Below are 12,758 nucleotides of genomic sequence, written 5' to 3'. Positions count from 1 at the left end.
TCCATGTACTGTTCTGCACCTTTTCTCACTTTACGGTAACATACAGAGAGGCACCTGCACGGCCCAGTTGGTTAAGCGTCTAACTCTTGATTTTGGCTCAGGTCATGATCTCACAATAATGCCGAGCCTGCTTTGGATCCTCTCTCTCCCTTTCTCTCTGCTCCTCCCCCACTCATGCTCACGTGTTCTCTCTCCCTGTCTCTCTAAATAAATAAATAAATAAATAAAATATTTTAAAAACCACATAGAGATATTCTAAGTGAGTGCATGTATATCTACTTCAGTTTAATCACTATATACTGTTACCTTAAATGGATATTCCAAACTTATTTCCTATTGCTGGACAGTTAAAGCTTCTTTTTTTTTTCCATGCTTGTTGCAAAAATCCTTTGAAGAATATTCTTAGAAAATGCCTTTATACAACTTGGGTAAGTATATCAGTGGGATAAATTTTAGAAATAGAATTGTCAGGTCAAAAGGAACTTAATATAATTTTTGACGTGTTTTACCACCCTGAACTTAAAAAAATTTGTACCAATTTATACTTCCACCAAGTGTTGAAGAAAGCTTGTTCTTCCCACCTCCCACAGCACAATACCGCGTGTACACATCTCCATCACTGTGTTGTCAAACTTTTTAATCTTTGCCATTGAGCTAGCAAAAGGATCAAATTTTCAAATTAGACTCAGAAATCAGAGATCTTACCATTTTAAACTCTACTAATTTCAAAGATACCACTGACCAAGAGGCACAAAATAGGGAGAGGTTCAGGACTCAGTGCTGTTTCCCAGGTCCTTTCTTCCTGCGTTGGGTGCACCTCTGCCTAAGATCATAGATGTGGTTTCTAAATAAGGTATGTAGTCACCTCAGTTACGCAGAAGCAACCAACTCAGTTTTGGAACATCTCCATTACATGCTGAGTTACATAAATTACATGATATTTTCCAGTCATGCACCTCAAATCCACAGATTTCGGGGGTGTTTACCATAAACAGTCCCAGCCCAGGAATATCTTACTGAAGGAATTCCATACATATCAACTCTCCTTACTAGCAAATACTATTAGTTTGTTTGTCAGGAGGTCTGTTATTCCATATTTCTAAGAATTACATGCTTGCTTGCTTTTCTAGGGGTATTCCTCTGTAAGGGGAGAGGATGTATTGCAGATCTGCTGCTAAATTCCTTCCTTCCCGGTCAGTGATAGATGAAAAATGGTATTTGATTTACATTTTGGCTGATTTTGAACAGTTGTTCACATGCTTAGAATTGTTTTGTACTTTTTTTTCTGCCTTATGGGAACAGAGACAACAACAACAAAATATTGAAACCTGCAAAGTAGATGAATCAGTGACAATTACTGTAGCAGACTTAAGAAACAAGAATCCTAAGCAGGCCATGAAGCAACCTGATTTACACGGCTAAACCCTGCATAAATAAGGCTCGGGAATTAGAAGTGCTAGGTAACTCTGAGCATGATGTGAGCTAAAAACAGGAGGAATAATAGAAAGTTTAAGAATCAATCAGATGCTCAGGGGCACCTGGGTGGCTCAGTCGGTTAGGCCTTCCACTCTTGAATTGGGCTCTGGTCTTGATCTAAGGGTCATGAGTTCAGGCGCTTTGTGTTCCGCTGGGTGGGAAGCCTACTTCAAGAAAATAAATATATCAGATGAAAGAGAAATTATAAGAAAATTGGAAGATGAACATCTGAATAATTAATTGAAGCTCAAGAAAGAGAAAATAGGGTAAAAATAACCAAATAATTCAAGTTGGTGAGCCTGGAACCCTGTTCTGACCTTACATCCAGTGCTGTTTATATCCTTTCAGGCTTACTGGTATATCTGATGCATAGTAACTGTAAAGTGACATTTTCTACCCTTTCCAAAATATAGGGGAGAGTCAAAGGGACTTTGTTCAGGTGATTAAGGGGTGGGACTGGCATTACCCCTCCCCTAAGCAATCTTACCAAAATGGTTGGCAGAACTAAAGAATTATGGTTAAAACAAAAAGAATTAGTTATACAAGTTACACAGTGAGGTGCTCCTACAGCTCAATCACACTCTTAAGTTGTGTAAGTAAGAAAGGCTGATGCTGTAAGTGCCTCAGACTCTAACTGGCTAAGGCACCAAAGGAAGGAGACACCCCATAACAAGCAGATTTACAGACGTAAAATCACCTGTGGAAGAAGGAAATAACTTTGGGTCATCTGTGGGGTCTAGGGTAGTGTCACCATTATGCCTAAGCAGAGAAACTGTAAGAAGCTTTCCTTCTAGGTGGGTGGTGTCTTTCCAAGTCAGCCTGGGTCTGAGTAGTAAACTCACAGCGAGTCTAACGCCAGGTTTTCAGAAACTTCAACTGACAACCCACGGCTGTTTCTCAGCATCCCAGGATGATTGAATCAGAATCTCAAAGTAGTGTTTGGGCATTGTAGTTTTTAAAGCTTTCCAGGTGATTGAACTTTAGATAATCAGAGTCATCCCAGCCAGGGCATCTTCCAGTTAGGTACGTTTTAACTGGAAAATGCCTGCAACGCTGTATCAACAAGGGACCCGCACGTATTAAGTGAAAAAGATGCGTAATGCACAAATGATCGGGGTGGGGGGAATGAGTAAAACAGTCCAGCAGCGGCGTGTGTGGGAGGAATGGCTAAGTGAAACAAGGGACCGTAAAAGCATAGTCTGGAATGGTTTTGGATTACTATGCCCACCTAATTCAGGCTTGGAAGTTTAAATATGATACTGAGGGGGTGAAGGGGAAGGGTGAAAAGAACAGTGGACAGGCCATACAAGGGTGATTTCCTACCTGAAACCTGAAGGCTCCGGTGTCTGGACCTAGTTATTTTAGGTTAAAAAGAATACAGGGGAAAGAGCACTGAGTCCTCGTCCCAAATCTGCCCAAACTAGCTTGCAGCCGCAAGTAAATCTAGACCAGAGATTCCTAACGTCTAAAATGAGGTGGGATTCGCAACCCTCAATATCTCCCTGCTAGTCTAACTGCAAAGATAAACAAGGGGTCACTTAGAGCTTCCGGAAAGGCCCAGACAATCCGAAGTAGTTCCGGGGCTGCGAACCATCCCCCTTGTTTTCTACTCGGTTTCTTTAGCCAAGGGTGATGGGCTGCGCCTGAAGCATCTCCTAAAAGCCTCTTCCACCCCAGTCCCGGGCTTGTACAGCGCGCGCCCCGAGGGACTTCTCCCAGCTTCCTCCGCCTCCCCTAGAGGCGCTCCACTCACTCGATTCCTTCGACCATCTCTGCCGCCTGGGCCCGCCCCCTCGCCCGGCGCCAGGCCGCGGAGCGCCGATCGGCTCGATGAGCGGGGGCGCAGCTGCGGCGGAGCGGCCGACGCCGAGTCCGCGTCCACTGTCTCCCCCTCCCCGTTTTCTTTCTGCGCTTCCCACTCCTTCCCCCGCCCTCCCAGCGCTGTCGGCCCCGGAGAGCTGCCCGGAGCTCCCCGGGAGACTCAGGTACTGGCGCCGGCCCTCTCGACGGGAGGGGCTGATGTGAGGAGGAAGGAAACGGAGACGACGCCCCTGTTCCGCCGCGTCCCAACGTCCGCGTTGGGCGGCGAGACCCGCCTGGGGCGGGGGTGGGGGGTCGGGGAGGGACCCCCGACTGGGGAAAGGCTGGATTCGGGCCAGGTGTCGTGGAGGAGGACGACCTGGACGGGGGTGTGCGGGAGGGGGGGAGAGGGGGAGAAAAATGGCAATTGAAGGGTGCTCTGGGAGATGGAACAGTGGAGGGCGTGGGGAGGGTTTGAGAAGAGTGGGAGGCACCCTGGAATATGAGTGGGTATCTTGGGGTAGAAAGGACCAGAGTTAGGAGCAGATGTCGGAGGACGAGGCCTGGTGCGACAATTGGGGTGGAGGGGGGCGGGGAACCGAGCTACTTGCTGGAGGGGATGGATTTGTTTCATTATTTAAAGTCAAGGGAGAAAGAGCGCCAACGCTGCTGGCGTGTTTTATAACGTCCAGGTGACGTGAATCATTACAGTTTGATAGTTTTTGTAACATCTCCAAGCTGTGTCCAAGTCACATATTTCCGTGAAACTGCACCAGTCAAGACTGTTGATGGAGATAAGGAAGAGGAGTCAGAAGGGAATGGAGGCGGGGAAAAGGGAACCCTCTGCCCAGATTCAAGCTTTGTGTGAAATGAGATACATAGGGGGTTTTGTTCTGTGCCTAAAGCAAAAAAGAGGCCAACGTTTGCTAAACAAGTTAGAGGTGTATTACATGTAAAGACATTGAATAGAAAACTGCTGCCTCTTAAAAAATATATATACACGAAATTGTAAACGTATGGTCATGACATAAGCATATGGTGATGTGACATTTTTAGAGTGAATTGTGTATTGCTCTTCCACTCTCAGTATGAAATGCGTGATGAAAGCTCTCTTATTTACATATTTACCCAGACACAAATCCCTGAATTCATGTGTAATTTTTGCAGGGGAAAGTGTAGGTAGAAATATATGCCTGATTTCTGAACATTCTTTATTTCTACTAGTTATTTGACACAAATCATCAGTTGCATAGTTAATCTTGCCTGATGCTTTGCTGATGGCTTTTCTGTTGTCAGACACTTTTCTTGTCTCCGTGAGGTGGTCCTTGGATTATAGGACCTGATTATGGTGTTTGCTCATCATTAAACTTGTAGCTTTACTGTATATTTCATAAAGATGTAAGTCTGCCTGTTTGGGGGGTATTAAAGAAGCACCTTTGTTGGGTTTAAAATATAAATAACATACAGGTATAATTAAAAGCTCAGATTTTTCACTTGCTTCCTGTTTTTTCCTGGAGTCTGTAATATTTCTGTGTGAATGAATTATTCTGAAATCAAAGTATGAGGAATAAAATGGGCCAGATGTACATGACAGAAATATTGTGGGATGAACTCTAGAACTGTTACTTAGGTAGCAAGAATTTGATTTTTGTTACAAGTGATTAGGTTTCTGATTTAGAAGCATTTCTTATCAAAGAAAAGTGTATCAATTTGTTTTGATAGGACACTACCTTAAAATATTACTTGGTTTATGAAACTGGACTCTGGGCTTGTATATGTTAACTAGCAAACTGATGCCTAATTAAAGATCTTAGAGGTGATTTCTTATGGAAGGGGAAAGAGGGCTGCTGGGTTGTTTATAGGGAAGTGGCCTTTCTAGAACAGAACTGTGTAACTTGATAGGCAGCTAATTGAATAAATATTAAAAGTGATCATGCATAGCCATTGGTTAATTTGGGTCTATGTGTCTGCTGTTTCAATTGGTAGAGGGAATATTACTTACTTTTCCTAAATTAAATTCTCTTTTAGCTTCTTAGTGCCTACATTAAAGGAGTATCACATAGACTAAAAGAAAATACGTGTAAATCACTGAGCACAGTGCATACCACATAGTAAAAGATTCAGTACTTTAGCTAGTAGCTATTCTCATTTTTTATCCATCTTCTAATCCAAGAAACTGAAAACTCATGTTTACATGTCAGCTTTTTCTCCAGAAATTTTGAATAAGCTGCATACTCAAGCATTTTCTTGGAAAACCACAATGCATATTAGCATATGAAAAGCTGTGAAACTTTCTGTAGGAAAAAAAGAAATAAAACCAAAACCAAAGAAAACCAATAACAACAACCAAAAAAACCCTTCAAAACAGCATCCTGGCTCTGTTTAACACAGTATTTAATAAACATCCCTTTTCTTAGAGCCTAGTTCTGTGCTTTAGAATAGGGTGTTATAATTTACAGAATGTTTTTGCATGAATTATCTGATTGACCATGCCAACTCCATGCAGAAGCCTAGAAATCACTATTTCACACTTGAAACGGAATCATGGTTTAATCAACTAACTAAAAATTAGAGAACTAGGAGTGTTCTGTCTTCTAATTCCAGGTTAAACTCTTAAAGCATTTAATGCCTCATTTTCTCCAAATTTCCCCCACTCCTAGGCAATCTGCTCTTTAATTTTATAAAAACTTTCACTAGGGGCACCTGGGTAGTTCAGAAGTCGGTTTTGCTTCCGAGTCTTAATTTCGGCTCGGGTCATGATCTCTCAGTGCCTGAGATCGGGCCCCGAATTGGGCTCTGCACTGACAGCAAGGAGCTTGGGATTCCCCCTCTCTCTGTCCCTTCCCTGCTCGCACATGTGCTCCATCTCTCTCAAAATAAATATTAAAAAAAAAAAAAAAAAATCACTGATTTCCCCCACATGTTCTCTTTCACAAGTTACAAGTTACAAGTTACATCCATTTTCTCACAGTTTTTAACTTTTTTATGTATCAAGGCCTGGCATGGAGGACAGGATCACCCAGAATGAAGCAAGTGGGAAGGCAGTGGTTGAAGTCAGAGAAGTCAAGGAGGCTCCACCATACAATAGCTTTGAACACTATTTAAGTACTTTAGCTTTCACCCTCAAGTCTCAAATATGATGACATGCATTTTCCCTTAAGGTGGCGAATACTTGTTCTGCTGGGAAACAGAGAAGTACCTCTTGAGTAAAAAATATGCCTCCCAAGTTCAAGCGCCACCTAAATGACGATGATGTCACTGGTTCTGTGAAAAGTGAAAGGGTAAGTTCAGAATCTTCAGTTTTTAAACAGATTAAAAATATGCTTTCATTCCTTTTGTAAATTGTTTTAGAAAAATCTAAATTTTATGGCTGTATTCTACTTTATATTTTTTTCTTCATGGTAAATATTTAAAAGTATATGTTCCTTAGATGGGTGATTCATTTGAATCCTGCATCCGTTGATCAGATTATGCTCACCGCTTCTTTCTAGTCTTTCAAAGAGAATGTTAAATACGCAGGATCTTATTCAGAACTCTGGGCCAAAATTGGTTGGAATTGAGAGTTCTTAAGATTTTAGTAAGGTAGTTAAGTGCATTTTATATAACAGCCTTTTTAGTGTCTGGAGCAGCACCTCCAAGTATGTTAGTATTTCTCAGAGAAATGTCTGATCAGTAAGTAAAGCTGACATCAGTTCAGGCCAGGTTTTCCTCCAAATGAGTTTTGGCTCTAACCTTACAAAGCCTCTTGGTTTTCAGAACTTTTTAGAGTTTTGAAATTGCAGATAAAGAATTCTTGTTCTGTAACTGTCCTCGGAGTCCAGAGTAGTTTTTATATAATGTTCAATTTCCTATTTATCCCAGAACATTCTATGCAGATGTGTATAAATCTGAATTTTGTGGAAGACAGCATTTGATATGAATGTTGTAGATAGGCTACTTTTAGAATAAGCACTCACTAAATATTTATTAGGGAAGGAATTAGTGGTATTCTTTTTTATCCAGCAACCTAAAGCCCTTGCTCACTTCCTATCTCATTGCTATTCCTTCATTTACTGATTCATTTATTGACCACCTGCTATTGTGCTAAAAACTGGAGGGCCCATATAGAGCTTATAGTCTGCTTGACTTCATTTTACACGTTCCTTTTTTGTACAAGCTCTGAACCTCCTATTATTCACTCTGCCCAACATCTTACAATTTAAAAGTGTCTTTTAGTATAATACAGGAAATGTGTCTTCCCTTTATCCTAACTTTCTGTAGTTTTTACTTGAAGGAGGTATAATCCACCAATAGACTAATTGCTTGTAAAATAAACTTTATATATAGACTTAAAATTATAAAATACAGAGTCTCAATCCACCACTGAGACTTGTAACTGTAACTGTTGTTGGTTGATTACTACTATGATTTATTGTAAAAATAGGGTATTGAATCAGAATTGAACAAAATTGGCTGTTTAAATAGAGACCTCCTTTTGAATAGTTACCAGATGGTGAAATTTGATAGCTGGTTCTAATAGTCTATAAATTACTTTTTAAAACTTTATTTAAAGTTTTATTCCACTTGCCCATTCCACTTTTTTTAGTAACAGGTTTATTGAGATAAAATTCATATGCCATACAATTCACTCTTTTAAAGTGTGTGCAACTCAATGGTTTTTAGTATATTTGCAGAATTATGCAACTATCACTGCAGTCAATTTTAGGACATTTTCATTATTCCGGAAAGAAACCCTGTACCTTTTAGCAGTCATCCCCCATCTCTTCATCCCCTCAACCTTGCAACCACCAATCTATAGATTTGTCTACTCTGGACATTTTATATACATGGAATCATGCAATATGTTGTCTTTTGTAATTGGCATTTTGGACTTAAATCATAATGTTTTTGAAGTTCACCCATATTGTAGCATAGATCAGTATGCCATTCCTTTTTATTGCTGAATAATATTCCGTTATATGGATATATCACATCTGTTCATCACATCTGTTCATTACTTGACGGACATTTGGGTTTGTTTTTTTTTTTTTTTTTAATATTAAGGACTTCTTGCATACCGCTTTTGACTCTTGGCTATTTGACTATTAAGAATAGCAGTGTTATGAACATTCATGTACAGGTTTTTGTGTGAACATGTTTTCAGTTCTCTTGTGTGAATACCTAGGAGTGGAATTGTTGGGTATTATAGTAACTCTCTATTCAACTTTTTGAAGAATTGCCCAATTGTTTTCCAGAGTGGCTGCACAATTTTTTACATTCCTACCAGCAGTGTATGTGGATTCCAATTTCTCTGCATTTCTTCTACCAACCAGTTTCTCCTCACCACCAATTTTTCCTCCTAACACTTGCTATTATTATCTGCCTAGTGGGTGTAAAGCGTTATCTCATTGTGTCCTGTTCTCTTTTTTTGATAGTGTCTCACTAGCCCTTGTGTTTGTTCAATGAATGGGTGTAAAGACATTGATTTTCATGTGTGTTTCTTATAGTACAACTATAATAAATATATTTTATCATTAGTGTCGTTATCTTTTAAGGCACATAAACTGTTTCATAAATATAGTGACTGTTAAACTTACTAGCTAGAATAGCATTCAAGAAATATTTGTTGAAGGAATTAATTAATGCATCTCCCTGACTGTTACTGACTTTCAACATCTTTTCATGTGACCATTGGCCATTTCTTCTGTCTGGAATTGCCTATCTCTCTCTGTTGACTATTTTTCTCCCTTGCCGTCTTTTTCTTACTGGTTCCTCAGAGCTCTTGATATAATACAGATGTCAGACCTTTTCTGAAAGTATGTTGCAGATTTTTTTGCCCAATCTGTTACTTGCCAGTTAACTTTGTTTATGATAGTTTTCATGTTTAACATTTTTATGTTATCCATTAATCTTTTTCTCTTAAACTTCTGGAGTTGTGTGTTGCTTAGGAATAATTCAACCATTTTAAGAGTTAAATACTTATTTCATATATATTCGGTTTTTGTGATTTCGTAAATAAATGCATTTTCCTTTAAGTGCTGCTATGACCCATAACCTACAGATTTTGTTCTCTAGTGTTCCCCGTGTCACTTATTTCTAAATAGTCTGTTAAATTTCCATTACATTTTAATGTGTTAATTAGAAGAGTGTTTTAAAGTTTTATTCTGTTACTTTTTTTTTTTAAGTTTCTTTACTTATTTCTGAGAGAGAGAGAGAGAGAGCGAGCGCGCGCACACGAGTGAGGTAGACAGAGAGGGAAAGAGAATTCCAAGCAGGCTCTGTGTTCAAACACACGAACTGTGAGATCATGACCTGAGCCTAGATCAAGAGTCAGACACTTGATCGACTGAGCCACCCAGGTGCCCCTTCTGTTACCTGTTTTAATTTCCACTGCATTATGCCTGGAGAATGTGACCTATGTAATTTCTAGTTTTTGGAATTTATTAAAATTCTTTTGTGGCACATCTGTTTCTTGGATATTTGAAATTAAAATTTGCTAAATACAAAGTTCTAGATTATTGTTTGTCTTCTTAGTTTCTCTATCTCTGAAGGGTATGTTAAATCTTCCCTATGATTTTGAATGTATCCATTTCTTTCTTTATAATTTGAGCAGCTTTTGCTTTATATCTTTTGCAACTATGTTGTTATATATAAACATTCATTGCTGTTAAATCTTTTTGGTGGACTATGCATTTTATCATTATAAAATCTTAAATTTGATTGTTTAATGCTTTTGTCCTAAATTCGTCTTTGTATTAATATTGCTAACTCTAACATTCTTTTTGTTAGAATTTGCTGATATATTTTTTCCCACCTGTTCTTTTCTTCCTTTATTTGATAATTTGTTTTAAGTGAATTTTTTGTAAACAGATATTGGCTGGAATTTTTGAACTCCAATCACATGTAGTTCTTTTTTTTTAATAGGAGCATGTCGTAGACTCTAAGTCTAAAGTTCTCTTTTGTCTAGCAAAAGAGCGAAGCAGGATTAAAACAAGAGATGGCTAATGTCCGGGAAAAAGGCAAGAGTCCCGAATAAGGGTCCTTGCCCCATATTTATTCAGATCAGAAGGCTTGCAAACGTGATGGGTGTGTATAAAGAGACAAAGAAACTAGGAACATTAACTTGTGGATGTGAGGGGGAAAGGGGGATTTTGAGGATACACAGTGTTTGGGGTTTGGCTCAATATAAAATAAATTCCAGGTGCCAGGCAGATGGGTAGATGGTTGTTAACAGCAGACAGGAGGCGCTGTGCCTGTTTATCTTTGCCAGCCTAGGAGATGAGACAGATAGGGGGAATAACCTCAGGGTTAATAAGCCACCTTGGGCTGCTTTGCCTGCAGTGCAGTGGTCCAAAGTCCAATTCACCAATTTACCTGCCCTGGCCCTATTCTATGAAAGCAGCTTTCTGCTGTAGTACTAAACTTGGGGTGCTTTCACCCTGAATATCTAATCTTGTTATTCCTATGTATTGGGCACCTTTGCACTGATTCTATTTCAGGCCTTTGTCTCTCTATATATATTTTTGGGGGTTCAGCACCCCTCCCTATTTTGGGGTGCCTTTGCACCTCCCTATTCTTGGAGTGCCAATCTGGTTATCCAAACTCGGGTGTGAGCATTTTATGACTTTGTGTTTCTTTGTGCCTCGTTAACCCATTGGTGTAGGCCCAGGGAATTCCTAAGCTTATCCCCCACGGGAGCATTCATACCATTCACATTTGTTACAACAACTAACGTATTTGGGCTTTTTCTATGCTAGCCAGTCCCGCTGATGCCAGTGAATGCCCTTCCCCCTGATCTTTGGTTGGCCCTTTGTTATCATTTGGATCTCAGCTTAAGTTTCACTTCTTGAGAGTGATTTTCCATGACAACCTAATCTCATTTAGTCACCCTGTCACTTTCTATCCTATCTCTGTTTCAGTTCTCTGCGTAGCATTTGTTTTTTGGGTTTTTTTAAACATTTATTTTACTTTTAGAGAGACAGACAGAGTATGAGCAGGGTAGAGGCAGAGAGGGGGAGACACAGAATCTGAAGCAGGCTCCAGGCTCTGAGCTGTCTGCACAGAGCCTGATGTGGGGCTCGAACCCATGAACTGTGAGATCGTGACCTGAGCTGAAGTCAGACACTTAACCGATTGAGCCACCCAGGCGCCCCTCTGCATAGCATTTGTTACCATCGAATATTTTTCTGTGAGAGCTCAGACTTTGTCTTGTTCAAAGCTGTCTTGGTACCTAGAACAGTGCCTGACACATAGAAGATGCTCAGACATATTTATTAAAAAAATATTGAATACATCCTATTTTCATTTTTTCTCTCTGTGATATGTTATATATCATTATGCATAGATCATTATATTTCATATATTTTTCCTCTTTTCCCTGACTTCTTTGGCAGATTGATTGTTTTTCCTCATCTCCCCGGCCTCAGTATCACTAGGCAGTTTAAAAGTATCCTTCCTTTCTCCCTTTGTATCTCTTTTTTGTTATTAACTTCATATTTTAACAGTGATGTTTAAATCTGTTTTCTCTGTCAACATACCAAACACCACGTCCCTTCCATTGTTTTACCTCCTCATTCTGGCCCACTTTCCCTGCCTCCACTTGTCTCCCCAGCAGGTGCAACTGTCATGTTACTTCCTTGCTTCACTCTTCCGCTCCCAGCTTCTAGGTTTTGTTAGAATGGTTTGGGGCTCTTTTAAAGTTTCTCCTTGGGGCGCCTGGGTGGCGCAGTCGGTTAAGCGTCCGACTGCAGCCAGGTCACTATCTCACCGTCCGTGAGTTCGAGCCCCGCGTAGGGCTCTGGGCTGATGGCTCGGAGCCTGGAGCCTGTTTCCGATTCTGTGTCTCCCTCTCTCTCTGCCCCTCCCCCGTTCATGCTCTGTCTCTCTCTGTCCCAAAAATAAATAAAAAAACGTTGAAAAAAAAAATTAAAAAAAAAATAAAATAAAGTTTCTCCTTATATTATACCTTTTCTTTTTCAGTAGCTATAAGTAGTTCACAATCACATTACCATATTTATTCAAAATTGACCACACATTTTATTAGGTTCATTGATTGTATCGATCTCTGTCTTAGAATCTTTGCTCTGATTTAATTGGGTTTTGTTGTTGTTTGGGCTGGTGCAATTCCTTGAGTAATTTTCTCAGAAAAGGCAATAGGTGATGTATTTGTTTCCTATTGCTGTTGTAACAAATTACCACAAACTCAAAACAACACAAATCTATTATCTTCTAGTTCTGGTGACCAGAAGTCCAAAGTGGGTTTTCCTGGGCTAAAATCAAGGCTCTGGCCAGGCTGTGTTCCTTCTGGAAGCTGTAAGGGAGGGTCTGTTTCCTTGTCTTTGCCAGCTTCTAGAAGCTTCCCATCATCTTTGGCTCATGCTCCTTCCACCGTCTTTAAAGCCAGCAGTATAACATCTTCTATTCCCTCTCTCTCCCCCACTCGTCTGTCCCTCTTTCCTCTCCCTCCCTCTCTCTCCCTCCCTCTCTCTCCCTCCCTCTCTCTC

At 40.1% G+C, this 12,758-nt stretch overlaps 1 protein-coding gene across 2 annotated transcripts in view; it reads left to right on the top strand.

The window, feature by feature from the left end:
• Window positions 1–12,758, top strand: part of VAMP4 (vesicle associated membrane protein 4) — a 46,755-nt gene that overhangs the window by 16,063 nt on the left and 17,934 nt on the right. The window contains exons 1-2 of one of the 2 annotated variants that reach the window (XM_049633946.1): window positions 3,280–3,461; window positions 6,438–6,557. In XM_049633946.1, coding sequence (XP_049489903.1) covers window positions 6,492–6,557 — 66 coding nt within the window. In that variant the 5' untranslated portion in view covers window positions 3,280–3,461; window positions 6,438–6,491. Of the gene's footprint in view, window positions 1–3,279; window positions 3,462–6,437; window positions 6,558–12,758 lie in introns of those variants that run through there. The other variant, XM_049633947.1, reaches the window with a different exon arrangement.

The sequence above is a fragment of the Panthera uncia genome, chromosome F1 (genome assembly GCF_023721935.1).
Source record: "Panthera uncia isolate 11264 chromosome F1, Puncia_PCG_1.0, whole genome shotgun sequence".
Taxonomy (NCBI): Eukaryota; Metazoa; Chordata; class Mammalia; order Carnivora; family Felidae; genus Panthera; species Panthera uncia.
The sequence above is the reverse complement of the archived record's forward strand: the minus strand, read 5'-3'. Positions and strand labels throughout refer to the sequence as shown.